Raw genomic sequence first — 26,999 nt, forward strand, 5'->3', positions numbered from 1 at the left:
AATTGGCAAGTACAAAACCTGAGACAACAAGTTGCATTTTATTTCATCAAAGATTTATGTGTTTAAAAATCAACTTCCGTGGCCAAGAGCTAAATTGCAATCAGTTAAAAACACTGACTAAAATAATATGTTGATAATTAGGGTTCTGAACCTTATTTCAAGGTTCTAGTCTTAAGAATCATTAGAGTTTGTTCTTTGTGAGTTTGAGAAATGACGTTGGGCTATTCTTTTTGTTGTCTTCCAACTTAATTCTGTCATTTTAACTTCCATAACTGGTAGCTGCTAAGAGATTGATTTGGGGTGTGGCAGTGATCTCCGGAAAGAGGAGCATCTGTTCCTGAGTAACCCCTGATGACAATCTTGTAAGACCTCCGAGTCATTATGATATCTAAGGTTCTTGAGTAGATTTGTTGCTCGAGTTGTGGATGCTGAGGTGGTTTCGTTCGCCGAGCTGGTCTGTTAGTTTGCAGATGTTTCATTATCCAGACACAGATCAGCTCGGCGAACGAACCAACCACAATCATTATGGTAATCAGAGTAAACAATTGACTCCACAAGGTTATGATTAAACATTTTCAATGGCTCTATATTACTGTTTATGACTCCACTCAACCATATAGGTTTCCAAGTATTCCAATATGGTCCCAACAAAAGATGTGAAAATGTTTACATAAAAGTCCCTTGAGAGGGAATAGCATTTCAGTTTCCAATCCTTGTACGGATCTGCCTGGATAATATGCCGTTGGATACTGTGATGAAATTGGATTGTGATGTTATTCCATATCAGATTGGGAACAGCCAGTTGTTTAGGGGGAAATAGATGTCAAAAATCTCACTTTTTTTTGGGAGTTAAGGCATATTCTGTTCAATGCAGACCAACTGTGAGCTTGCTCAAAAAGAGTTCATGTTACTCCTGTGCTCTTCAAAAACTATCACTTCGGTGATATAGTCAAAGGTTTGAATCCTGCTCTCAGTGCCTCTGCAGCCAGCATCGTTGCTCATCATCAGGGTCACAGTGGAGCACATCTTAGCTCTGTGGAGATTTCTAGCGCACACACATGTCCACTTCAGTACTTTAACGGTAAACATAAAACTATCGCATTTCCCAGAAATGAGATGAATTGACTCATACTTGTGGGAGTTTTGAGATGGCAATCCAATCATTACTGTGAATGAAAGCTCTGAAGAAGTCCACAGACGCCATTGAGGAATTGGATCCGCTGTTTGAGTATGCTCAGAGTGGGGACAGAATCTCAACTGGGCCTTGTGACATTGACACACTTTTGATTTTTGGGTTGTTTGGGGTTAGGACTATGTTGATAATCTCTATCGTTCAGCATGCTGTTAAGTTATACAGTTGTACAGCATGGAAACCAACCCTTCAGTCCAACTCATCTATGCTGAGCAAGTTTCCCAAACGAAACTAGTCCCACTTGCCTGCATTTGTCTCATAACCCTCTAAACCTTTCCTGGTCTTATATTTATCTAACTGTCTTTCAAATGCTGTAATGACTTGCATCTACTGCTTCCTTCAACATATGAACCACGCTGTATGTGGAAAAAATTTCCCCTCAGGTCCTTTTTAAATCTTTCTCCTCTTGCCTTAAAAATTTATTCCCTAGTTTTGAACTCCCCTACCTGAGGGAAAAGACCTTTGCTGTTCGCCATATCCACGCCCTTCATGATTTTATAAACTTCTATGAGGACACCCCTGAGCTTCCTGCGCTCCAGTGAAAAAAAGTCCCAACCTATCCTTTATAACTGGAACCCTCCAGTTTCAGCAACATCCTGGTAAAACTTTTTGGAACCTTCTCCGATTTAATAATAATCTTCCTATAACAAGGTGACCAGAACTGTACCCAGTACACCAAAAGTGGTCTTGCCAATGTGCTATACAACCTCAACCTGATGTCCCAGCTACTACACTCAAAGATCTAAGCAATGAAAGCAAGCGTGCCACATGCTGCCTTAACCCCCATGTCTGTAATGCAACTTTCAAAGAACAATGTACTTAAACCCCTCAGTCTGTCTTTTTGACTGTGTACGCCATGCCATCTCTTGAGAAATGAATCAGTTCCTGCTGTGTTGGAATCTGCTATTGTTGCCATGAATCATATCTAGGACTGAACCTTTACACTACTCTTGTTCTGTGATTTTGGAGAAACAGTAGCTTAGAAGGACTAAGGCCAAATTGTCATGACAGTTGTTGTGAAATAAGAATAGCATAAAAGCCTTTTTCCAGTGTGATTGGACTGTTAGTTGTGCGTCCTAAGCATTTATGCTTTAAAAGGTTCACTAAGTTTGTTAAAAAGCTGATGAGAAATGAACTGGACAACTAGTCTCTAACCAGAACGTTTAGAGAGTTTAGATTTTTCTGGCTTGAGTGATTTATAGAATCAACGAAGGTAATCAAAGTGAAGTTGGTAAATTCCTCCCAACCGAATGTCATCATTGTGTACAAAAGACTGATTGGATATTGTTTAGGAGATAGTGGTGATTGGGAGACAAGTCTCCTGGTAACTGTTGTCCTGTCATTTGTGAAGATTTGGACCTCAAGTTGTATGTCCTGGTTCCCTGAACTTGCTGATTTTCACATTTATAACAATGTGAATCGTTGATGTGCTGTTATTTTTCCAGTAAGATATGGTGCGTAATCTCGGTTTCTCCGGCATTCTCCAGTAAAAGTAAACTTCTGGACAATGATTATATATTTAACTGAGGAACATTTGGCACATGATAAGGCATGGAATAAGTGATTGAGGTATTTTGAGCCTGAATGTGGCTCGAGTCAGTGATCAATTGAGCCAGGACCAGATGCCCATTATTAGAAACTGAGGAGTGCATAGTGACCCCACAGGGCAGCTTTAGGAATATCCAAAGTGGGAAGTTAGTGGGAGGGAATTTTTTAAAATTTGCTAGTGGGATGTAGTTGTCTCCGGCTGGGCTAGCTTTTATTGCCTGTCTCTCGTTGCCCTTGAGAAGGTGGTGGTGAGCTGCCTTGAACTGCTGCAGTTCACCTGCTATGGGTTGACCCACAATGCCATTGGGGAAGGAATTCCAAGATTTTGATCCAGTCACCGTGAATGAATAGTGATATATTTCCAAGTCAGGATGGTGAGTAACTTGGAAGAGAACTTGAAGATTTTTTTTTTCTCATGTATCCACTGCCCTTGTCCTTCTAAATGGAAGTGATTGTTGGTTGGGAAGGTGATGTCTAAGGATCTTTGGTAAATTTCTGCAGTGCATCTTGAATATAGTACACACTGCTGCTACTGAGTATTGGTGGTGGAGGGTGTGGATGCTTGTGGATGTGGTGCCTATCAAGCTACTGCTTTGTCTTGGATGTCAAGCTTCTTGAGTGTTGTTGGTGCAGGACCCATCCAGGCAAGTGGGGACTATTCCATCACGCTCCTGACTTGTGCATTGTGGATGGGTGGAAAGGCTTTGGGGAATCAGGAGGTAAGTTACATGCTACAGTATTCCTAGCCTCTGACCTGCTCTAATAGAGTCATACAGCATGGAAGCAGACCCTTCAGTCTAACTAATGCATGTCGACCATAATCCTAAACTAAGCTAGTCCCACCCGTCTGCTCCTGGCCGATTTCCCTCCAAACCTTCGGATTCATGTACTTATCCAAATGTATTTTAAACATTGTAATTGTACCCGCATCCACCACTTCCCCAGGAAGTTCATTCCACACGTGAACCACCCTCTGTAAAAAAAACAAAAATTTGCCTCTCATGTCATTTTTAAATCTCTCTTCTCTCACCTTAAAAATGTGGCCCCCTTGTCTTGAAATCACCCATCTTAGGGAAAGACAGCTACCATTAAATCTATCTATGCCAGTCAGTATTTTGTCAACTTCTGTTTGGTCACCTCTCAATCTCCTATGTCCCAGTGAAAAAAGTGCTAGCCGATCCAACATTTCTTTATAACTCATAACTTCCATACCCACCAACTACTTGGTAAATCTCTTCTGAAACCTCTCCAGCTTGATAATATTCTTCCTGTAACTGGGCAACCAGAACTGGACACTGTATTCCAGAAGAGGCCTCACCAATGTCCTGTACAACTTCAGTATAATGTTTCAACTCCTATACTCAAAGGACTTGAGCAGTGAAGGCAAGCGTACCAAACGTATTTTTATTTAAAAAACCCTGTCTATATGTGATGCAAATTACAAAGAATTATGAACCTACAACCCCAGGTTCCTATGTTGTACAACAGCACTGAAGGCCCTTGAATTATTTTTGTAGCCGCAGTGTTTATAAGGCAAGCCCAGTTGAGTTCTGGTCAATGGTAACCCCCAGGATGTTGATAGTGGTGGATTCAATCACCATAACACCATTTAACGTCAAGGGCCATTGGTTAGATTGTCTTTGTCTGGCATTTATATGGCATGAATATTATTTGCCACTTGTCAGCCTGAACGTAGATGTTGTCCAGATCTTGTTGCACTTTGAACATGGGCTGCTTCAGTATCTGAGGAGTTGTAATCATGCTGAACATTGTACAATCATTGGTGAACATCCCCACTTCTAACCTTATGGTGGAGGGAAGATCATTGATGAAGCAGCTGAAGACAGTTGGACTTGGGTCACCAGCTTGAGGAACACATTGCAGAGGTGTCCTAGACCTGAGATGACTGACCTCCAATAGCCATGACCACCTTCCAATCTGCCAGGTATGACGCCAACCACTGGAGAGTTTGTTTCCTGATATACATTGATTCCAGTTTTGCTGGGGCTCCTTGACGCCACACTCGATCAAATGTAGTCTTGATGTTAGGGCTATGACTCTCCATTTTGTCTATGTTTGAACCAAGGCTGTAATGAGGTTAGTAGCTGAGTGACCCTGGTGGAACCCGAACTGACCATCACTGAGCAGGTTATTGCTGAGCAGCTGCTGCTTGATAGCACCGTTGATGGCACCTTCCATCACTTTACTGATGATAGAGAGTAGACTCATGGGATGGCAATTGACCCAGTTGGATTTGTCCTGCTTTTGATGTGGACGACATATTTGCACAATTTTCCACCTCATTGGGTAGATGCCAGTCTTCTAACTGTACTGGAAGAACTTAGCAAGGGGAGAGGCAAATTCTCGAGCACAGGTCTTCAGTAATATTGCTAGAATGCTGTCAGGTCCCATGGCCTTCGCAGTATCCAGTGTTTCCAACCGTTACTTGAGATTGCATGGAGTGAATCGAATTGGCTGAAGACTGGTATCTGTAATGCTAGGGATCACTGGAGGAGGCAGTTCTGGCTGAAGGTTGCAGTGAAAGCTTCAGCCTTACCTTTTGCACCAATATGCTGGGCACTTCCATCATTGACAACGGGGATATTTGTGGAGCCTCCTCCAACAGTGAGTTGTTTAACTGTCAACCACCCTTCGTGACTGAGTATGGCAGGACCGCAGAGCTTAGATTTGATCCGTTGGTTGAGGGATCACATGGCTGTGTCTGCCACTTGCTGCTTATGCTATTTGGCGTGTAAGTAGTCCAGTTTAGTGGCCTCACCAGGTTGACAGCGCATTTTCAAGTAAGCCTGGTACTACACCTGGCATGCTCACTCACACTACCCAAATGAAGCAAGTTTGTTCGCCTGACTTGATGGTGATGGTAATGGTAGATTGGGGCGCATGTCGGGCCATGAGGTTGCAGCTTGTGCTGGAGTACAGTTCAGTTGCTGTTGATGGCCCAGTCCTGAGTTGCTAGATCTGTTCAAAGCTTGTCCATTTAGCATGGTCATAGTGTTAAACGACATGAGGAAGAGTGTTCTCAGTGTGAGGACCTTTTCTCCACAAGGACTGTGTGGTGGTCGCTGTTACCGATACTGTCATGGACAGATGCATCTACAGTTGGCAGGTTGGTAAGGATGGGATCAAGAATGTTTTTCCCCCTTTGTTGGTCTGACCAACTCAATCAGTAGTACCGCTGCTGAGCTACAATTGGTGATGAACTTTGAAATCTCCCACCCAGAGTACATTTTGTGCCATTGCCATCGCCACCCTCAGTGCCTCCTCCAAGTTGTTGCTCAAAGTAGAGTACCGATTCATCAGCAAAGGGAGTTCATTATGTGGTAATCACCAGGGGGTTTCCTTGCCCATGTTTAACCTGAAACCATGAGACTTCGTGAGGTCCGGAGTAAATGTTGAGGATTCCCAGGGCAACTCCCTCCTGACTGTATACTGCTGAGTCTGTCCTGCCAGTGAGACAGGACCTATCCAGTGATGGTGATGGTGGTGTCTGGGGCATTGTCTGTAAGGTATGATTCTTTAAGTATACTCTTGTCAGTTTGTTGCTTGACTGGTCTGTGAGACAGCTCTCCTAATTTTGGCACTAGCCTTCAGATGTTAGTAAGGAGGACTTTGCAGTGTCCACAAGGCTGTTTCTGCCATTTGTTTTTTCTGTCCAGTTTCATTTCTTTGAGACTTTGTAGCGATTGGTACAACTGAATGGCTTACTAGACCATTTCAGAGGGGATTCGAGAGTCTGGTGTCATGGGTAGGCTAGACCCAGGTGAGAATGGCAGATGCCCTTCCCTGAAGCGCATGAGTTTTTCCATGTTTTCCCGTAATAACCCAATTTTCGACATTTGTCAATGGTTTACTGGTCATTAGTGGATTCTTAAATCCGCATTTATTTTTTATTGAATTCAAATTCCACCATCAGCCATGGTGGGATTCAGACCCCGGTGCCCAGAACATTAGCTGAGTTTCTGAATTAATAGTCAAGTGAAAATACCACAGGGCATCTCCTCACTGTAGATTGATCTCAATCATAGGAATAACTGAAAGACAGTGGAGAACTTTCGGGAGCAGCTGGGTTAAACAAGTAAAGTTTCAGAGAAATGCAGTAAAAGTACATTTATGATAACGGGTTTTGAGAGTGAAAGACAGAAGGTAGTTAAAGAATAAGCAAATGGAATTACAGATGTTCAATCTGGGATGTGCATGAGTAATTCTTCAAGGCAGTCATTTGATACACTGCTTCTATAAATTGGTTGCACATTTGATGGAAAAACCACTATTACTTTTAAGATATATGGTCAAGCCACATTGGAAGTCAGAAGTTGCCTCCAAGTTCTTTGATTACTCCATGCTCGGCATGCAATTTAAGTACCAATGAATCTTCTGTAACCACTTGATATTTGCTTTGACATTTGCATTTATCCTCGACAGTGTTGTTAAGATCATGCTAAAAGAAACAATCACTTTCCTTTCCAGTGCATTCCCACAATGACTTCTTGCTTGCCATCCTCACTAGATGTCAGATCATGGTTTCTGCTCCAGGTACGTAGTAATGCAAAGGTTTGAACTGTTTAAGAACTTCAGAGACTTAATGTGGTTTGTTTTATTTGTACATTGTTAGTGTTGGGACTTTCTACTCTTTCATCCACAGCCAAATCATGTTTCTTCCAGAGATAGTAGGAACTGCAGATGCTGGAGAATCTGAGATAACAAGGGGTAGAGCTGGATAAACACAGCAGGCCAAACAGCATCAGAGGAACAGGAAGGTTGACGTTTCGGGTCTAGACCCTTCTTCAGAAATTCAGCCAGCCAGCCAGCAACACCCACAACACGGAAATGTATAAAAAAGTTTGAATTGCAATTGAAAAATCTGACTATAAATTTCTTAAGAATACAGAAGTGTCCATAACATGCCACAGGAAGTCTCTTTGCTATTTGTTTTCTCCATGACTAAATGTTTTTCAGCAAAATTTCTTGGCTCGATGTGTTCTGGAAATTCTGAGCAGATCAAGTTGTATTTGGGGAGAGAGAAAAGGAGAAACAGTCAATAGTTCCAGTAAATGACCTGCTTTTAATTCTGAATCTAGGATATTTCACTTTATTTTCCATGAATCAATTTATCTGTTTGGAGTTTATAGTTGTGTAGTTTCAAAATTAAAGTCCAGAAAAATTGAACTTTTCAAGAGCACTCAATGAAATTACAGAATGAAATGGAAAACCAGAATTCAGCAACACATGAAACACACCAGAAGAAACTTGAGATAACAAGGTATAGAGCTGGATGAACACAGCAGGCCAAGCAGTGTCAGAGGAGCAGGAAAGGTTGACATTTCGGGCTGAGACCTGTTTGCAGCCCAAAATGTCAACCTTTCCTGCTCCTCTGACACCTCTTTTCTTAGTTTGTGCCCTTTCGTTTTCAATTCATCTATCAACTGAAATAGTTTTTCCTTCTACACCCTAATCGTTTTGCATGCCTCTCTGGAATATTCCCTCTGTCACTTCTTTCCAAAGAAAGCCCTCCCAACTTTCCTAATCTTTCTGCATAAGAATTTATATATACCATCTTCATATTCTATTTGTTCTAGCACTTGTGTAAACCCAAAAGTGTAAGTAATGGAGAAATAAGATTGGAGTAAACCATTTGACACCTTGAACTTGCTCTGCCATATGAGAAGATCATGGATGATTTGATTATGGCCTCAGCCCAATTTTCTGGCTACTCAGTATCCTTAGGTTCCCTTGTTGGTCGAGAATCTATCTATTTCAGCATCAAAAGTATTCAATGATACACCTTCATTGTTGTCTGGGGAAGAAGAATTCCACAAATGCCCAACCATCTGAGAGAAAAACCTATTTTCCTAATTTCTGTATTAAATGGGATGCTGTTTATTTTTCAACTGAACCCCTAGTTGTAGTCTATTCTGCAAGGGGAAATTTCCTTTCAGCATCCACCATACCAAGTTCCGTCAATATGTTGTACATTCCAAAAGATCAAATCTGATCCTTCTAAACTTCATTGAATACAGACCTGTCAAGCAGCATCTTAGGAGCACAAAAGTTGACGCTTCGGGCCTAGACCCTTCATCAGAAGTCATCAAAAAAATTCATCAGTTTTTTCTGATGAAGGGTCTAGGCCCAAAACGTCAGCTTTTGTGCTCCTAAGATGCTGCTTGGCCTGCTCTGTTCATCCAGCTCCACACTTTATCTCGGATTCTCTAGCATCTGCAGCTCCCATTATCTGTGAATATAGGCCTGTCTGACATTTTCTTAGAAAGATGATCCCTTTGCGCCGAATCAGTCTGGATCCAAAACCGCATGCATTTTTTTCCTTTATTCATTATTCATTAATGGGATGAGAACATTGCTGGCGAGGCAACATTTATTGCCCATCCCTAATTGCCCAGAGGGCAGTTAAGCGTCAACCACATTGCTGTGGATCTGGAGTCATATGTAAGTCAGACCAGGTAAGCTTGGCAGTTTCCTTCCCTCAAGGACATGAGTGAACAAGATGGGTTTTTCTGACAATTTATAATGGATTCACAGTCATCATTGGATTCTTAGTTACAGATATTTTTTATTCAATTCAAATTCCACCATCTACCATGACAGAATTCACATCTGGATCCAAGAATGTTATCTGGGTCTCTGGATTAACAGTCCAGCGCTGATACCACTCAGCCACCACCTCACCAACACTAGATGTGGTCCCACAAATGCCCAGGGCATCTGTCGCAAAACGGTAATAGATTAGAGCCATAGAGGTATACCACACAGAAATAGACCTTTCAGTCCAACTCATTCATGCCAACCAGATAGCCTAGTCCCATTTGTCGGTATTGCCCCATATTCCTCCAACCCTTTCTTATTCAAGTTGGTGAGACATTGTTTCCCATGCACAAAGCCATGTCGACTATCCCTAATTAGTCCTTTCCTTTTTAAATGCATGTAAATCCTGTCCCTCAAAATCACTGCGAACAACTTACTCACCACTGATTATCAGGCTCACCGATCTGTAGTTCCTTGGCTTTTCTTAACATCATCCTTAAATAATGGCACCACATTAGCCAACCTCCAATCTTCCAGCATTTGATCCACGGCTAGCAATGATACACATATGTCAGCAAGGGCCCCAGCAATCTCTTCCCTAGCTTCCCACAGAATTATGGGATATGCCTGATCTGGTCTTGGGGACCTACCCACCTTTATGCGTTTTAAGACATCCTGAATCACCTCTTATGTAATATGGACACTTCTCAAGATTTCAGTGTTTATTTCCTGAGTTCTCTAGCTTCCATGTCCTCCACAGAAAGTATTTCGCCCATCTCCTGTGGTTCCACATATAAACAGCTTTGTTGTTCTTTAAGGGGTCCTAGTCTCTCCCTAGTTATTCTTTTGCCATTCATGTATTTGTTGAATCTCTTTGCATTCTCCTTAACCCTCTTTGCCAAAGCTATCTCAAGTCCCCATTTCGTCATGCTGATTTTCCTCTTAAGTATACTCGTACCGCCTTTGATAATAAAATGTCAGGCTGGATGAACACAGCAGGCCAAGCAGCATCTCAGGAGCACAAAAGCTGACGTTTCGGGCCTAGACCCTTCATCAGAGAGGGGGATGGGGTGAGGATTCTGGAATAAATAGGGAGAGACGGGGAGGCGGACCGAAGATGGAGAGAAAAGAAGATAGGTGGAGACAGTATAGGTGGGGAGGTAGGGAGGGGATAGGTCAGTCCAGGGAAGACGGACAGGTCAAGGAGGTGGGATGAGGTTAGTAGGTAGATGGGGGTGCGGCTTGGGGTGGGAGGAAGGGATGGGTGAGAGGAAGAACAGGTTAGGGAGGCAGAGACAAGTTGGACTGGTTTTGGGATGCAGTGGGTTGGGGGGAAGAGCTGGGCTAGTTGTGTGGTGCAGTGGGGGGAGGGGAAGAACTGGGCTGGTTTAGGGATGCAGTTGGGGAAGGGGAGATTTTGAAACTGGTGAAGTCCACATTGATACCATTAGGCTGCAGGGTTCCCAGGCGGAATATGAGTTGCTGTTCCTGCAACCTTCGGGTGGCATCATTGTGGCAGTGCAGGAGGCCCATGATGGACATGTCATTTAAAGAATGGGAGGGGGAGTGGAAATGGTTTGCGACTGGGAGGTGCAGTTGTTTGTTGCGAACTGAGCGGAGGTGTTCTGCAAAGCGGTCTCCAAGCCTCCGCTTGGTTTCCCCAATGTAGAGGTAGCCACACCGGGTACAGTGGATGCAGTATACCACATTGGCAGATGTGCAGGTGAACCTCTGCTTAATGTGGAATGTCATCTTGGGACCTGGGATAGGGGTGAGGGAGGAGGTGTGGGGGCAAGTGTAGCATTTCCTGCGGTTGCAGGGGAAGGTGCCGGGTGTGGTGGAGTTGGAGGGCAGTGTGGAGCGAACAAGGGAGTCACGGAGAGAGTGGTCTCTCCGGAAAGCAGACAGGGGTGGGGATGGAAAAATGTCTTGGGTGGTGGGGTCGGATTGTAAATGGCGGAAGTGTCAGAGGATGATGCGTTGTATCTGGAGGTTGGTAGGGTGGTGTGTGAGAACGAGGGGGATCCTCTTTGGGCGGTTGTGGCGGGGGTGGGGTGTGAGGGATGTGTTGCGGGAAATACGGGAGACGCGGTCAAGGGCGTTCTCGATCACTGTGGGGGGGAAAGTTGAGGTCCTTGAAGAACTTGGACATCTGGGATGTGCGGGAGTGGAATGTCTTATCGTGGGAGCAGATGTGGCGGAGGCGGAGGAATTGGGAATAGGGGATGGAATTTTTGCAGGAGGGTGGGTGGGAGGAGGTGTATTCTAGGTAGCTGTGGGAGTCGGTGGGCTTGAAATGGACATCAGTTACAAGCTGGTTGCCTGAGATGGAGACTGAGAGGTCCAGGAAGGTGAAGGGATGTGCTGGAGATGGCCCAGGTGAACTGAAGGTTGGGGTGGAAGGTGTTGGTGAAGTGGATGAACTGTTCGAGCTCCTCTGGGGAGCAAGAAGTGGCGACGATACAGTCATCAATGTACCGGAGGAAGAGGTGGGGTTTGGGGCCTGTGTAGGTGCGGAAGAGGGACTGTTCCACGTAACCTACAAAGAGGCAGGCATAGCTGGGGCCCATGCGGGTGCCCATGGCCACCCCCTTAGTCTGTAGGAAGTGGGAGGAGTCAAAAGAGAAGTTGTTGAGGGTGAGGACGAGTTCAGCTAGGCGGATGAGGGTGTCGGTGGAGGGGGACTGGTCGGGCCTGCGGGACAGGAAGAAGCGGAGGGCCTTGAGGCCATCTGCGTGCGGAATGCAGGTGTATAGGAACTGGACGTCCATGGTGAAGATGAGGTGTTGGGGGCCAGGGAATTGGAAGTCCTGGAGGAGGTGGAGGGCGTGGGTGCTGTCTCGTACCGCCCTTGTTCTCCAGTAGGAATTTATTCAGCCCCAGCTGTCTATTACCTGACATATGCCTCTTTTTGTTTCTTGACCAGAGCCTCAATTTCTCTAGTCTTCCAGCATTCCCTACACCCATCAGCCTTACCCTTTGCACTAACAGGAATAAACTGTCTCTGAACTCTCGTTAATGATGGATCTCACTTTCCAACGGTCCCTTTATTTGTAAATAGCCTCTACCAATCAACGTTTGAAAATTCCTGCGTGAATTGGCCTTACTCCCATTTAGAGCTTTAACTTTTAGATCAGGTCTATCCTTTTCTGTAACTATTTTAAAACTAAGAGAATAATGATCACTGGCCCCAAAATGCTCCTCCACTGACACCTTGGTCACATGTCCGACCTTAGTTCCCAAGATAAGGTCAAGTTTTGCTCTTACTCTGGTCAATTCATCTATGTATTGAATAAATTTCTTGTACACACTTAATGAATTCTTCTCCATCCAAGCTCTTCACACAATGGTAGTCCGAGTCTATATTTGTGAAGTTATGATCCCCTACCATTACAACCCTACTGTTTTTACAGATATCTGAGGTATCCTTTACATATTTGCTTTTCAATTTTTCACTGACTACTGGGGGATCTGTAGTACAGTTCCAGTAAGGTGATCACAGGTCTTTAGTTCCCTGGTTTCTCCTTACAATCTTTCTTAAAAAAAGGAACAACATTAGCCACCTTCTAGTCATCAGGCATCTTGCCTATAGTTATAGATGATGCACATATTTCTGCAAGGGGTCTCTTAATCTTCTTTCTTACTTCCTACAATGTTCTGGGATACATTAGATCAGACCCTGGACATGTCGCCACCTTTATATTCTCTAAGACCTCCCAAATGTCCTCTTTGGTAACATGAATGGTTTTTAAAATATGGAAGTTTATTTCTCCATGTTCTCTAGATTTTATTTCTTTCTCCTTCCAGCTCAGGTGCAACCCACCCTTATACTGATCACTTCTACCCCCCAGAGAGGCCCCAGAGATCCAAAAATGTAAATCTCTGCCTCCTGCATCAGCTGCTCAGCCACGCATTCGTCTGCCCTATTCTCCTATTCCCACTCTACTAACACATGACACTGAGAATTATCCAGACAGTACTACCCTTGAAGACCTACTTTTAACCTCCTGCCTAATTTTCTATGTTCTGTCTGCAGAACGTCATCCCTTTTCATGTGTCATTGATACCAACATGTACAATGACCTTCTGCTGGTCACTCTCCCCTTAAGAATGTTCTGTGCCCTCTCGTGATATCCTTGACCCTGGCACCAGGGAGGCAACGCACCATTCTGTTGCCTCGCTGTTGGTCATAGAAATGCCTGAGTGTGCTCCTGACTAAGGAGTCCCCTATCACAATTAATTGCTTGGAAGCCGACACAGCCGCCATTACAGTAGACCCAGTCTTGGTACCAGAAACGTGGCTGTCAGTGCTGTATCCCCCTGGGAAGCCATCTCCCCTGCAGTTCCAAAACAACATGCTTGTTTGAGATGGGGTAGCCACAGGAAACTCCTGCCTACCTCTCCTATCTTTTGGTAACTCAGTAACCTCACTGTATCTGAGGTTTCCTTTTACCTTCCTGAAACTGCCATCCATCACACCCCCAGACTTCTGTAAATTCCTCATTGCTTCTAATTGCTGCTCCCCACATCCAACAGGAAGAGCACACCAATATAAGCCATCTTTGCACCTTATCCACAGACCTGAAACAACCAAAAAAGAAATACAGTGCTTTCTCAAAAAATTAACAGTTTCACTGCTCAAAAGACATTGCTCTCGGATAAATTAACAACTTTTACATTAAAAATTTAATCAAGAGACGGACCTCAGTTAAAAACATAAAATCAACCCTCCTCCTTCTGTATTAGACTTATTTAAAATTAATTAAGATTTATAAGTTTTATAAGTATTAAAATCAAACATATGCTGATCAGCTCTGAAATTGCCATTGTTCACTCCCAGCTGTGCAGTGCATAATTTCAAAAGTAGGTCGCCCCAAGTCAGTTGTAGAAATGCATTGTTTTCTTTTCAGATTGACGACATAAAAATCTCATTTTGATTTCATGAAGGGTGGAATTTACTCTCAATGTCTTAGCTTGTCTGTTTAGCTTTTAATCAGAAAAATAAAATTGATACTCAGTTGTCACTATATCAGAAATATCATAATTATCCAAGATGACCTTTCTGTTATCCAGGCAAAACTGAATGCTTAGTTTACCAATTTAAAAGATTCTCCTGTAGTTAACAGCAATTTTAATTCCAGTTTGCTCGTCCTGAACAGGGGTCTTTGTATCAGTGTATGTCCTCCATGTTTAAGAGCAAGGGAATTGAGCAGACAACAGTGAAATTGGAAATAAATCTGGTAAACAAAGCTATCTCAACTAAACTTTATTGAAGATTGAATTTAAATAAAACTATTTCTGCTTGTCTACCCTTTCCCTTTCTAAATAGAATTCCTGGTTGGCTAGTGTGGTGAATTACTACTGTGCTTGAAAATAAGACATTTGAGCCATCGAAATGGAGAAGTGAAGAACTTTGCAAGGAAACTGAAATTCTTCAAGATTTTCCTCCTCCAGGATCTTTGATAGTAGAGAGAAATGATTAAGACTGAACTTGTTCCCAATCATTTGGCTTATGACTCAACCTGAGTCCTTGTCCTCATGGGTGGAGTACTTGATAGGAAGAAACATGCTGAGCAACACAACAAGCTCTAAGCCTGAAACAGCTGTATCTCCCTTCCCCAAGATGTTTTTGCAAAGCAAGTGCGGCAGAAGTTTCCTAACAATTGATAAAATCATGTGGTGAAAGTACATGTTTTATACATTCTTCCCCTTTTAGATTGTTTTGAAGTGATTGCTCATAACTTGTAAAGTGACCTGCAAGACAAGTTGAGTCATTACATGCAATATTGCCACCTATCTTCCTTGACAAGTGAATTTGTTTCTTTTCTATTTTTCTTGTTATAGAAAGTGGCACTTCTCTACTGTGGACTAGTCCATCTACTGCCAAATCAAGTAAACCTAAAAATAAGAAAAAGTTTCCTTCTCTACGTGCAAAATTTGAAGTGAGTTATTTTCAACCTTAGTAACTTGCTGTCCCCGGTTTGGTCTGCTGTGTATTTAATGAAAATCCTAAGGGTTATTCCTTGTGGTAAACATTTATTTTGTATTGTTCTTTTTTTTTGCCTTTTGTTTTATCTTTGGAAGAAGCTCTAAAGCAATGCAATTCAGTGGCTTAGTCAGGGCAGCAAAATACAATAGTTAGGCATAACAAGAAACAGCAATGAGCAGAGGGTTTATCTGTTGAGTACCAAGGTGAACTCCTGGATGTAGTGTTTTGTTGTGCTGTGTTTATTTCTATCAATCATAATTTATCATTTGCACATGCATTTTCACCTTTTTTTTGGGAAAATCTTTATAATGTGACATTTTCCAATACTTGTTATTTTAAGTGACCATATTTAAAAACTAAAATTGTTCCCTGACCTAATTATTATTGCCATAAACTTTTTTTCTTTCACTTCTCCGGTTGAGTTAACTTTATAATGTAGTTTGTAGGTTTAAAAACAAACCTGACTTACTTTCTTAAAGTTATAATGACGTTGACTGTGTACAGTTTGAAGAGAGATTCTTCTAATAGCCTCCATTATTAATGTAATAGATGGTCCAAGCTCTATTTCTTGTTATTGTATCTGTCTGAGTAACAAAATAAACAGCTTTAAGACGATATGAAAATCTCTTAAAAGTGAAACCAAAAATAAAATGATCGTAGAATGATCTCTGCTACTGTTTGCTCAAAAGAACCAATCTTTCAACTTTTGTATGTGTAAAAATTCTTTTTGATTGAGGGTTTTTATGCTTTATAAATACTATTAAGTGGCAATGCGTAATTTAACTTCGTGTGTCGTGTATGTGTTTTCCTCCAGCATCGTTTTCAAGCACAAAATCCTTTATCAGGAGCACAGCACTTTGTCGCAAAGGATCCGCAAGAAGATGATGATGTAAAATTTTGCACTCACACAATGGTGCTTCCCACAAGAGGCCAGCTTGAAGGTCGGATGATAGTAACAGCTTATGAATGTGGACTGGACAATGTATCTGAAGATGCAGTGACAGCAGTGGTGCATGCTGTGGAGGTACTGCTATGAAATTGGCCTGTGTTTTGTTTTCTTTTTCTGCTGTAATAGTCCTCTGGTGTGTAGCTCCTTGATCAGAGTAGATATTTAATTTCAAGATAAATTTTCAATTACTTCTGCGCAATCACTAAAACGGCTTACATCCACCCGGTAATGATGCCAATTGTTCCTGTTTCAGTTTCATCTGCTGTTGAAACCCTCATTCTGTGTTGCCGTCAGAATAGACTGTTCCAACATATCCCTGGCCTTCCTTTGTTTTGCCTTCTGTAAATTTAATCCCTGCTGCCCATGCATCAAATCCCTTCATCCAAATGTTGAAATAATGCAATTTATACATCCATTTGTTGCATTGATTGGCCATTAACGTGCATTTCACCACACTTTTTAAATTTAGTGTTGAATTTAAGTCAGAGATAATGGGAACTGCAGATGCTGGAGAATCCAAGATAACAAAGTGTGGAGCTGGATGATGTGTTTGCTGAAGGGTCCAGGCCCAAAACATCGGCTTTTGTGCTCCTGAGATGCTGCTTGGCCTGCTGTGTTCATCCAGCTCCACACTTTGTTGAATTTAAATGTTACCTTTCATGACCTCAGTACAGCCACTAACAATTTGCCATCAATGAACTGATTTTTGAGTTGGAGTCCCTGTTGGAACACAGGAAATCTAGCCACTAATTTGTGCCCTGGAATTTGTAAAGAATGGTAAAATGATCGTGACCTTTTTTTTATGTAATGTTACTTGAGGAATAAACATCTACCAGCTTGTTGGGGAAAACCACCCTGTTCTTCACTGAAATCGTAGATTGGGATAATTTATAACTATTTGAGTGAGTGGATAAGCTCTAAATTTAATGTCTCAGTCAAACCATAATGCCTCTGACAGTGCACCTCTCTCTCAGTACTGCATTCACTGCTGGTCTGAATTTTAAACTTCAACTCAGAAGTTTGAACTCATGACCTTTGTGACTCAAGCAAATACATTAACCATTGACTCACATGCACTACACTTCTATTTGCCACCAGTTTAGGGTTCAATGAGATGTACTGCAATTAATCACACAATTAATAATTTGATGTAGGAGGAGGTCATTTAGACCATCATGTTTGCTCCAGCTGTATTATCGAGTGCCAATCTCCTGTCTTTCCCCATACCCCTGGCCATCATACTGTCCAAAAAAATCCAAAACCCTCTTGAATGCCTCAACTGAACCTACCTCCACCACATTTCTGTGCCGTACGTTCCATACCCTAACAACTTGCGGTGTGAAAAGGTTTTGTTTTCACATCACCCTTGATGCGAAATGCATTCATTTGTACATCACATTAATCTGTGCCCTCAAATTCTTGTTTCTTTTTACATATGGAAACAACTTCTATCTGTTCAGTCTGCTCAAAATTTTGAAAAACTCAATCCGATCTCCTCCCAGCCATCTGTTCAGAGAGAGCAGCCCCAGTTTCTTCAATATATCCACATAGCTGAATTTTCTTGTACTTGGAACCATTCCAGTAAATCGCATCTGGTGTCTCTAAAATTATTCTGCATCCCTCTTATAATGTGGCACCCACAGCTTTACCCAATACTCCAGCTGAGGTCTAACAAGCATCTTGTGGAAATTCAGCATCATCTCCTTGTTCCTGTACTCTCTGCCCCTAGTAATAACGCCAAGAACGCTACTGGTATTTACTACTCTCTCTACCTGTTCTGCCAACTTCACCCTACACCCCTTTAGAATTGTATTCTCCATTTGGTATTGTCTTTTAGTGTTCTTCCAACTAAAGTTTATCACCTCATACTTCTCTGCATTGAACGTCATCAGCTGCCTACTCCTCCAACTTGTCAATGTCCTTTGGGAATTCCACATTACAGTTTATAATTCTCCTGAGTTTAATGTTATTTGCAAACTTGGAAATTGCCCTCTGCCCACCAAGAACCAGATCGTAAATATATATGAGGAAAAGCAAAGTTCCCAATTTCAACCCCTCAGAATTCCACAACAAACCTTCCTTCAGTCTGAAAAATATTCATTGGACATTACTGTTTCTGTAACTCAACCAATTCTGAATTCATATCGCGAGTGTCCTTTTTATACCTTAATCTACAACTTTCCTCAACGGTGTGTTGTGAGGCCCTTTATCAAATGCCTGTAATTCCGTGTATGCCACGTCAAAAGCATTAGCCTCATTGCTGCTTTGCTAGAGCAATTCGACAGTTTTTTTTCCTTTAGAAACCCACATTGACTTTTGTGAATTGATTATGTGATTAAGCTGTAAATGTTAACAAGTAGCTGATGCTGCATTATTGCTGCACTCTCCACTCAGTCAAAAGGGCTTAGGTTCTACTCAAACAATCCAGTTTAATTGTTAGATAAATTCCTTGGCTGCTTTTGCTTAGTTTCTTGGTACAGCAAGGTAAGACATGCCCAACACTTGGAACGATGATCAAACACACATTTTGTATGAATTGTTCAGATATACATTTAATTGGCAATTGCTTTTAAGTACAACAGTTACTTCAATTCACTACTTTGTAGGTGTATTTCTTACTGTGATTCTCTCAGGTCAATAAGTCTGTGGAACTGTTGAAGTGTTGGGCTAGAAAGCTTCCACGTGCTGAGAAGGGAATAGTGTTGTTAGGAATTTTTTGGTGTCAGAGCGTTGCACAGCAGATGTGAACTGTTTATTACTTTACACTGTACAAGGAACTAGTTAGTTAACTAATGTAAAAATCTGTCATTTGTTTTAAAAGAATTCTACCTAATTCATTTCTTTAGCAGTTTAAATCTAATGCAAAACCTTTCCAAACACAATCATCCAGATTAGATGCAGAGTAGTCCGTAGCTGAATCTCTAAATGATTCTGTTATCTAAATATACAATATTGTTTCTGACTTACTGCCATACAATATTGTTTCTGACTTACTGCCATAAAATCTGTCACTGACTTTGTACAAATTCCCATGGGAATACACGTCACATAAAAGCAGGAATAATTCTGAAGGAGAAATGGAAAACCAAAACTACGTGTTGCTTACAAAGGATGTAGGTGGTTTATATATCTCTATCTTCAACTAATGCATTTACCACGACTTTGTGCTTCTTGCATTAGAATCATCTGAAGGATATTCTGACGGCTGTGATATCCAGGAGGAGGTCATACCGTTTACGTGATGGCCATTTTAAATATGCTTTTGGAAGTAGTGTTAATCCCCAGCCATATTTAAAGAACAGCATCATTGCCTACAATAACATTATTGATTGGTAAGTGCAGTGTCAGATATGTATGTACATTTTCATTCTTCTCAGAACATCTATGAAGTAGTGCACAGAAACGGGGTTTGATCCTAAAGTTAAAAGCAAAATACAGAAAACCTGAAAGTAACGTAGCAACAGGAAGATTTTGATATGACTATTAATCCTGAAATTATTTCTCACTTCTCTTTAATGAAAATAAACACTTAATTCATTCCTCAGTTTAGCAGAATAATATAGTTGAAATAATCTATTACTGATGCTCAAGAACCAATGTTCCATTGTGGAAGATTATGCAAGAAGACTTGCATTATTATAGTTTCTTTCATAACCTTTGGGTGATCTAAAGAGCTTTATACCCAATTCACCAAAGATCCTTAGACAGCACCTTCCAAACCCATGACTACTTCCATCTAGAAGGACAAGGGTAGCACATGCAAACACCAACACCTGAAAGTTTCCCTCCAAGCCACTCACCATCCTGACTTAGAAATATATTGCCATTTCTTTGCTATCACTGGGTTGAAATCAGTGGGATTTCCCCCCCAATGGCATTGTGTGTCACCATACAGCATGTAGATTACAGTTGTTCAAGAAGACGGTTCACTACCACTTTCTCAAAGCCATTAAAAAGAATTTTTAAAAAACAGTCCTTCGAAATGTACTCATTGATGTGGTGTAGGAAATTCCACAGCCAACTTTTGTACGGCAAACTTTCACAAGTACACTGAGATCAAAGACTAACTTACCTGTTTAGTGACATTAAGGCATAATTATTGACCAGAATAATGGGAAATATTCCCCTCCATTCTTTTGAAATGTGTCATAGGATCTTTTATGCCAATGCCTTGCTTACCTTCTCATCCAAAAAAAATAAAATTATTAAAATAGGCTGAGTTATGTATTTCATTTTAAAGTCACTAAGAGGGAAAGGTTTGCTTGAAACAAATGATAAAACTTGGGCAGGAACAGTAAGTATCTGTTTTAAGTTGTGATAATGGGAACTGCAGATGCTGGAGAATCCAAGATAACAAAGTGTGAAGCTGGATGAACACAGCAGGCCAAGCAGCATCTCAGGAGCACCTGGTTTGAGTTGCTGCCTTCTGAATCAATCAATTTACTGTTGTAAATATAAGAAGCACTTTGTGTTTGGACTTCTGCTTTGTCATTGTTTCAGATGGGATCTACGTATTGTCTTACATGACCTGATTGGTGCCATTTTATAGTGAGTGCAAAGAACTTGAAGCAATAATAATTTTTTTTTTTACAAACTCTACATTGTAGTTTGCTGTGGAGCATGTCTGTCTCTACCAGTGGCACTTAGTACACAACCTTTACCTTACCTTTCCTATGGTCAGCTTGTCCCAAACCTCCCTAACCTTCTGATCACCTCTTCCCTTCCATCTCTCTCACTTGCTGCTCTGTCATTTGAAGGGGCAGTGATGCACACTTAGGTTCTGCAGTGATTATGTATTCCACTGTATCTGACACACTTTAGTTGCAAAGGCAGTCTGGCCTTAGAGCCAAAGTAGGTCAATAATGGGAAATGGGCTAGGTCAGCTCTTCCAGAAGAGCTTGGGCTTAGTACTTTTCTGCAAAGCTACCCACTGTCAGTTTTCCACTTTGAAAGCCAGATTTACCCCTTGTTTGTTGACTCATTTAGCTGCTTGAGAGTTGGGGAAGTACAATAATAATCGTTGTTCTCAATTTGCAGTTCATTTAATTGTTTAGCATTTTATTTTTGACTGATTTGCTTACACACTACTTTCCTGGCAAGCCTGCTGGATCCCGTTTTTCATAAAATTCAGCTCATCCTTAAACCTGCTATTCCCATTTTGCCCCTCATTAAATTCTGCTCATCTGTCAAATTGTTAAGCTGCATTAGTGCCCAGTCTTCCAAAGTCTCACATTTATAACTTCCCTCTGTTCAGATTCCTCCATAGTTTATCTAACCTCTTACAGCACCACAATACCCAAATGCCCAAAGGGCCATAGAAAAACAGAGCCATCGAATCCCGACAGCATGGAAGCAGGCCATTCAGCCCATTTGAATCCTACACCCACCCTCTGAAGCACATCCCACCCAGACCCAGCCACTCCTGTGACCCTACATGTCTCGTGGCTCAGTCCATCTAACCTGCATATCTTTGGACTGGGAGAGGAAACTGGAGCACCCAGAGGCAACCCATGCAATCATGGGGAGAACACTCAAACTCCACACAGACAGTTGTCTAAGGGTGAAATCAAACCCAGGTCCATGGCACTGAGACAGCAGCAGTAATCACTTAGCCACCGTGCTGCTTTGTCCGTTCGCCTTTCAGAAATCTCATTGCTCCCCCACTTAGCTATGCTGGTCACATTTTCAGTCCCTGAGGCTCTCAGTTTCCTCACTATTTTGTTTTACAAATGATCAACAGCGTATGTGCCTGCAAGACCAAGTAAATGCAACATGCAGTGAGGGAACCTCAAGTGGTTCATGGAACAAATATTTTGCTGAAATCTAGGAAATACAGATTATGGGCAAAACCTTTCAGAAATGGTAATGCCTTTGAACTGTGGCTGTATGTCTAAGTGTTGGAAATTGATTTTGTAAATCCATCATTTTAACAAACCTGTTGGTGACTCTTGTATGGATCGGCACCCCTTATTTTCTTTACAACTTACATGTCGTGAAATATGTTTCTACATATATATTTTGTGGCTGTGATTGCTGGCTACCACAACTGACCTGGAGCATTACTGAGCTTAACCATGTGGGGGTACTGATGGGCTAACTCCCCCGCTGCTCGAAGTTGTGTTTCGTCCCTACACTTTATCAATTGTGACAGTGTCAGAGATACTGACCAACTTCGATGTTTCAGCCTTACACAATGTAAGCAGATTTGGGTAGTTCTTTCTTTAAATATTTACTTGAATTTCTGCTTTTCAAAAAAACATTGTTTTATGTTCCAAGTCAAGTAACATCATAATTTTTCAATCCAAAATTGTATCCTGTGTATTTATGAAAACATTTTAAACCAATAAATATGATTTTAATTTATATTTATTCCTCTGACATAGTCCTCCTATTGGAATGCCCACAACGGCTGGACCAAATCCAGGATCCCACATATCATCAGATGATGTAGAGCAGCAGGCAGCTCTTCTCCTAGCCTGTTCTGGTGAAGATATGCTGGCTTCCTTGCCACCTGTCAACATGTATGATCTTTTTGGAGCTCTCCAGGTAAATTATATTTAGACTACATTTGTATCTAAACTGAAATCTTAGACTTTCACTGTTTAACCGGAGCCCATTCAATTTCCAACACTTAGACATACAGCCACAGTTCAAAGGCAATACCATTTCTGAAAGGTTTTGCCCATAATCTGTATTTCCTAGATTTCAGCAAAATATTTGTTCCATGAACCACTTGAGGTTCCCTCACTGCATGTTGCATTTACTTGGTATTACAGGCACATACGCTGTTGATCATTTGTAAAATTGCCATAAACGATTGGAGCATAGCCAGTGTTAGTGTTTTAAGTGTATGGAAATGTTCTGTGCCAAGAAAGGATCACCTCTCCAGTCTAGATTCAAAACAGGCAATATGGCAGCTAACTACCCATCTCCCTGTTCTGGAGAAGTCATGCTTGATTCAAAACATTGACTCTTACCATTGGTGCCGTTAGATTATTTCTAGCACTTTTTTTTTCATTTCAGATTTCCAATCGGAATATGTTGCTTTTAGTTCAGTAGGTGTACAACTAAAAGTTGAGAGCTAGAGCATTTAAAACAAAGGTTTGTTATCTGTATTTCAATTAAAAAATCTCTCTTCAGTCTTGAGATATGTTCAGTAAATACCAAACAGTTAAGTGGGAAGCACGTTTCATTTTAAACTTTAATGGTGAACCTACCCTTTTGAGCGAATTCATTGTACTGCCTTTAGTACTGCTTCTATTTCTAAGTGTTACTGCGATAGAGGTTTTCAGTGTCTGGATGTACCATCGTAAATGCAACCATTTTGGCATCCCAAAAAAAGCATGAATGATATGGATGAATGATCTCTCATGTAGCTCTTTTTGCTATGTAACGTTAAAAAGAAGCAAAATAATGGCTTTTAATTTTGCATCTATAAGCACAGACCACGGAAGCATTCTCCCATGTGTAAAACTGTGATCTTCAATTTTTAGCAATTGAAGTGCCATTGGTGGTATTTTGCACACTGAAGTGAGTACAAGACCCTCTCTCGCAGCTTATTTCCTCCGTGTGCTATTCCATCCTTTTGTGTCTGCATTGGATAACTGTTTGCTTTAGTCGTCGCCCAACTCATTTAACTATATATCAGGTTCATGTTACGGTGAATGTCTCTGTTATGATTTTGTTGCTGGGGAGGCTGTCAATGGAATCCTTCTACTCATTTTCCCATGTCTAGTGATTTGTTCGTAATTTGTAGTTTAATCCTTGATTTCTCTTAATTTTTTTTAATCAAGCTGTACCACTGCTAATCATTTATTGTGTAAACTCATTCTTGTTGATTGTCTCTTGAATTCCCATGAGGGATGTCCTGATCGTGACTCTGTTGCAATGCAGAAAAATAGCTGAACCAAATCAGCTTTTCTACCTCTATATTCACAAAACTGTAAAATTAAACTATTGAAGACCCCCAAATAGTCACTCAGAGTTCCTACCCAGATATTTGAATAACCAATCCCAGTCTTTGCAAATAATTAATTGCCAGGCACCACTTCTATACTTTAAACAAAAGACTTAACTATTTATAAGATACGTAATAACTTCAGCAGAGTGAAAAGTACATAACACAGTAAACTGATCAATGCCTGCACTTTAAACCCAAACCACATTTTTTCTTAGCTCCCATTCGCACAAAAGACAGCGGGAAAAACAAACACGGTTAAGGGATAAATAAGTAGAATAGAAATTTAATGTCACATGAAATTTTCCATGAAAAAGAACACTGAAACGTTTTATAAGTCACTCCACCACAGCGCCTCCATCAATGACAGAAGTCATTCATAATAAAAAGAGCTAAATGAAGGCTTTCCTGCTCCTCTGATGCTGCTTGGCCTGCTGTGTTCACCCAGCTCTACACCCTGTTAGCTCAGATTCTCCAGCATCGGCAGTTCCTGCTAGCTCTGTAAATGAAGACCAAATTCATCACAACCCACTTAACAGTTCCTGGCCTTGGGGAAAAAAGCTGATTAAGGAATGATGGAATACCCTGAAGATTCACCTGGGACAAGACCGCCATTGTGAGATGAGAGCCATTCCATGACCAGATTACCGCGTCAAGCTGCTGGATTCTAGGCTGGGAGTGTCTACCAAAGAAGACTGCTGCAATGGGCTGAGACTGCAATTCCTGGACAAGGCCATCTGCCAGGCCACTGGAACACCTGGGTGTCGAAGATGAAGAGGACTTCCACATGGGGAAGAGACCTCCACCACACCAGGACAAGACCTCTGTACTGGGAAACCACTATCTCTCCTCCTTCTGGCACCTGGGCCCAACTGCGGACTGATTCTTTAGCCTAGTCTATGAGTTTGTGTTGGGACTGTCAGCCTCGGACCTGCTACTTGGTGGGAGACCCCAGGCTGGGCTGGAGCTGTGTTCGGCTTATCCTGATGTTACTGCCGCCCTTGCCTGCCACTGTCCAGACCCAAAGGAAATAAAGATAAAAGAGAAGAAAAAATAGCCAACAGGAGCAGATGGCCTATCTTTGGGCTTTAGTCTACCTACTGTGCCAACAAAACTGGCTGGATTACTTACGTGGCTTTCATGAAGCATTGTTTCACAGTCATAACATTGGAGTCCTTGGACGCTTTTCTTAAAGTTTGATCAATTTCACCTTTTCAGCTTACCCCAGCAAAAGCAGCAATACGTCTAACTCAGAGGCAGCAAGAGCTGCAGGTGCTGGAGTCAGGCACAACGCAGCAGGCTAGACAGCATCTGAGGAGCAGGAAAGTTGACATTTTGGGTAGGGACACTTGCTGCTCCTCTGATGCTGTGTTACCCCAGCTCAATACTTCTGACTCAGCTTTCCACATTTTGGGCTTCTGGAAGCTGGCGTAGCAGATCAGGCAGGGATCTGAGCAACAACCAAGAACTATCTCAGTGTAGTTCGAATAAAACCCTTAATTCCAGTTCCACCCCAAATAGACTGACTGATGGTTCCCTAGACCTCAATTACCATTCAACACCTGCCATTTGCTTGAACAAAGGGCCTCTCCCAGAATTGCCAGAAGCAATTCCCAGGTACTGACCTTGTTACAGACAACATTTGCTATCTGTTTAAATGCAGTGTTCTTCCTGGGGCCACTTTGTCTGTCAGAATCCTTTTAATCAGGAATCAGCCTGCAATTAACCTCCAGGTCTGGCCTCTTAAGCAATCAAGGAAGTTTGGTCAGAGATAATGGGAACTGCAGATGCTGGAACTCCAAGATAACAAAGTGTGGAGCTGGATGAACACAGCAGGCCAAGTAGCATCTTAGGAGCACAAAAGCTAACATTTCGGGCCTAGAGTTTGACTGGTCAGTTCCTTTCACTGCCAGCTACCCAAAGCCCACAAGTCATTGCCATCTCATAATTCAGAATTGATTTTTTAAAAAATTGAAAATCAGCAAGAGTTCTAGCACTGAGACACACTCAATGTCTGTGCTGATCCCAAGGTGAATCAGAAAACTGCCTTCACCAGACCTTTTCTGAAAATTAGAGAAGGCATACTGCTCCGGATACAGTCATGCACTGCTTTCTGCTGTGCAATGTTAACATTTGGTTCAGTCACGCAGTCCAGATTCCCTCCTTCCCCTGATCGTGGATACTTACTGCCAGTGTACCAGTTCTCTCTTTATTTTTCCCTCCATCCTATCATAAGGTGTGCATAAACTCTGCTTTAGTCTCCTCGAGACTCTGGAGAAGCAGATGAGAGGTTACCTTTCAGAAAGTTGCCTCGTCCGATTATCTGGGATTTGTTTTTCTGTCTTGAATTCTACCTCCTGCCTCTATTTGTGCTCTTCATCCTGTTCTTCTTGATCATTTTCCCCTCTCCCATTCCCTACTCATCGTGCTAGAGATTGCAATATTGTTGAAGGACAGCAAACGGATTTAATTAGTTGTTACACTATTCACTGCATTCAGTTTCCACATCTTTTCGTTTTTGAGTTATTATGTGAACAAGTTAGTGTTGAATTAATTCCTGCAACTGCAGAAGGTGTGTTTAATTCCTTACCAGCTATCTTAACTTCCTTTAGCTGAGATGTGTGTCGAGATGTTGCAGTTATTTCTCATGACCCTGAGCTTGACTTTTTCCTGTTTCTGATCAGAATTGTGTTCCAACTGGAAAGCACAGGTCACGGACAGCTAAGATGCTCTGTTATCAAGGCAGCTTGCTGACACCTAACTTGTTAGGTTCACAGGTGGAGAATTGGTCTTGAAGGGCAGCACC

At 41.8% G+C, this 26,999-nt stretch overlaps 1 protein-coding gene across 3 annotated transcripts in view; it reads left to right on the forward strand.

The window, feature by feature from the left end:
- tada1 (transcriptional adaptor 1) overlaps nucleotides 1-26,999 on the forward strand; it is a 54,066-nt gene that overhangs the window by 5,360 nt on the left and 21,707 nt on the right. Inside the window, exons 3-8 of one of the 3 annotated variants that reach the window (XM_059647768.1) lie at nucleotides 7,229-7,294; nucleotides 15,143-15,240; nucleotides 16,102-16,311; nucleotides 19,417-19,568; nucleotides 22,620-22,782; nucleotides 23,730-23,766. In XM_059647768.1, coding sequence (XP_059503751.1) covers nucleotides 7,229-7,294; nucleotides 15,143-15,240; nucleotides 16,102-16,311; nucleotides 19,417-19,568; nucleotides 22,620-22,782; nucleotides 23,730-23,765 — 725 coding nt within the window. In that variant the 3' untranslated portion in view covers nucleotide 23,766. Of the gene's footprint in view, nucleotides 1-7,228; nucleotides 7,295-15,142; nucleotides 15,241-16,101; nucleotides 16,312-19,416; nucleotides 19,569-22,619; nucleotides 22,783-23,259; nucleotides 23,338-23,729; nucleotides 23,767-26,999 lie in introns of those variants that run through there. The other 2 variants (XM_048539139.2, XM_048539138.2) reach the window with 2 other exon arrangements.

Source organism: Stegostoma tigrinum, chromosome 8 (assembly GCF_030684315.1).
Source record: "Stegostoma tigrinum isolate sSteTig4 chromosome 8, sSteTig4.hap1, whole genome shotgun sequence".
Classification (NCBI taxonomy): Eukaryota; Metazoa; Chordata; class Chondrichthyes; order Orectolobiformes; family Stegostomatidae; genus Stegostoma; species Stegostoma tigrinum.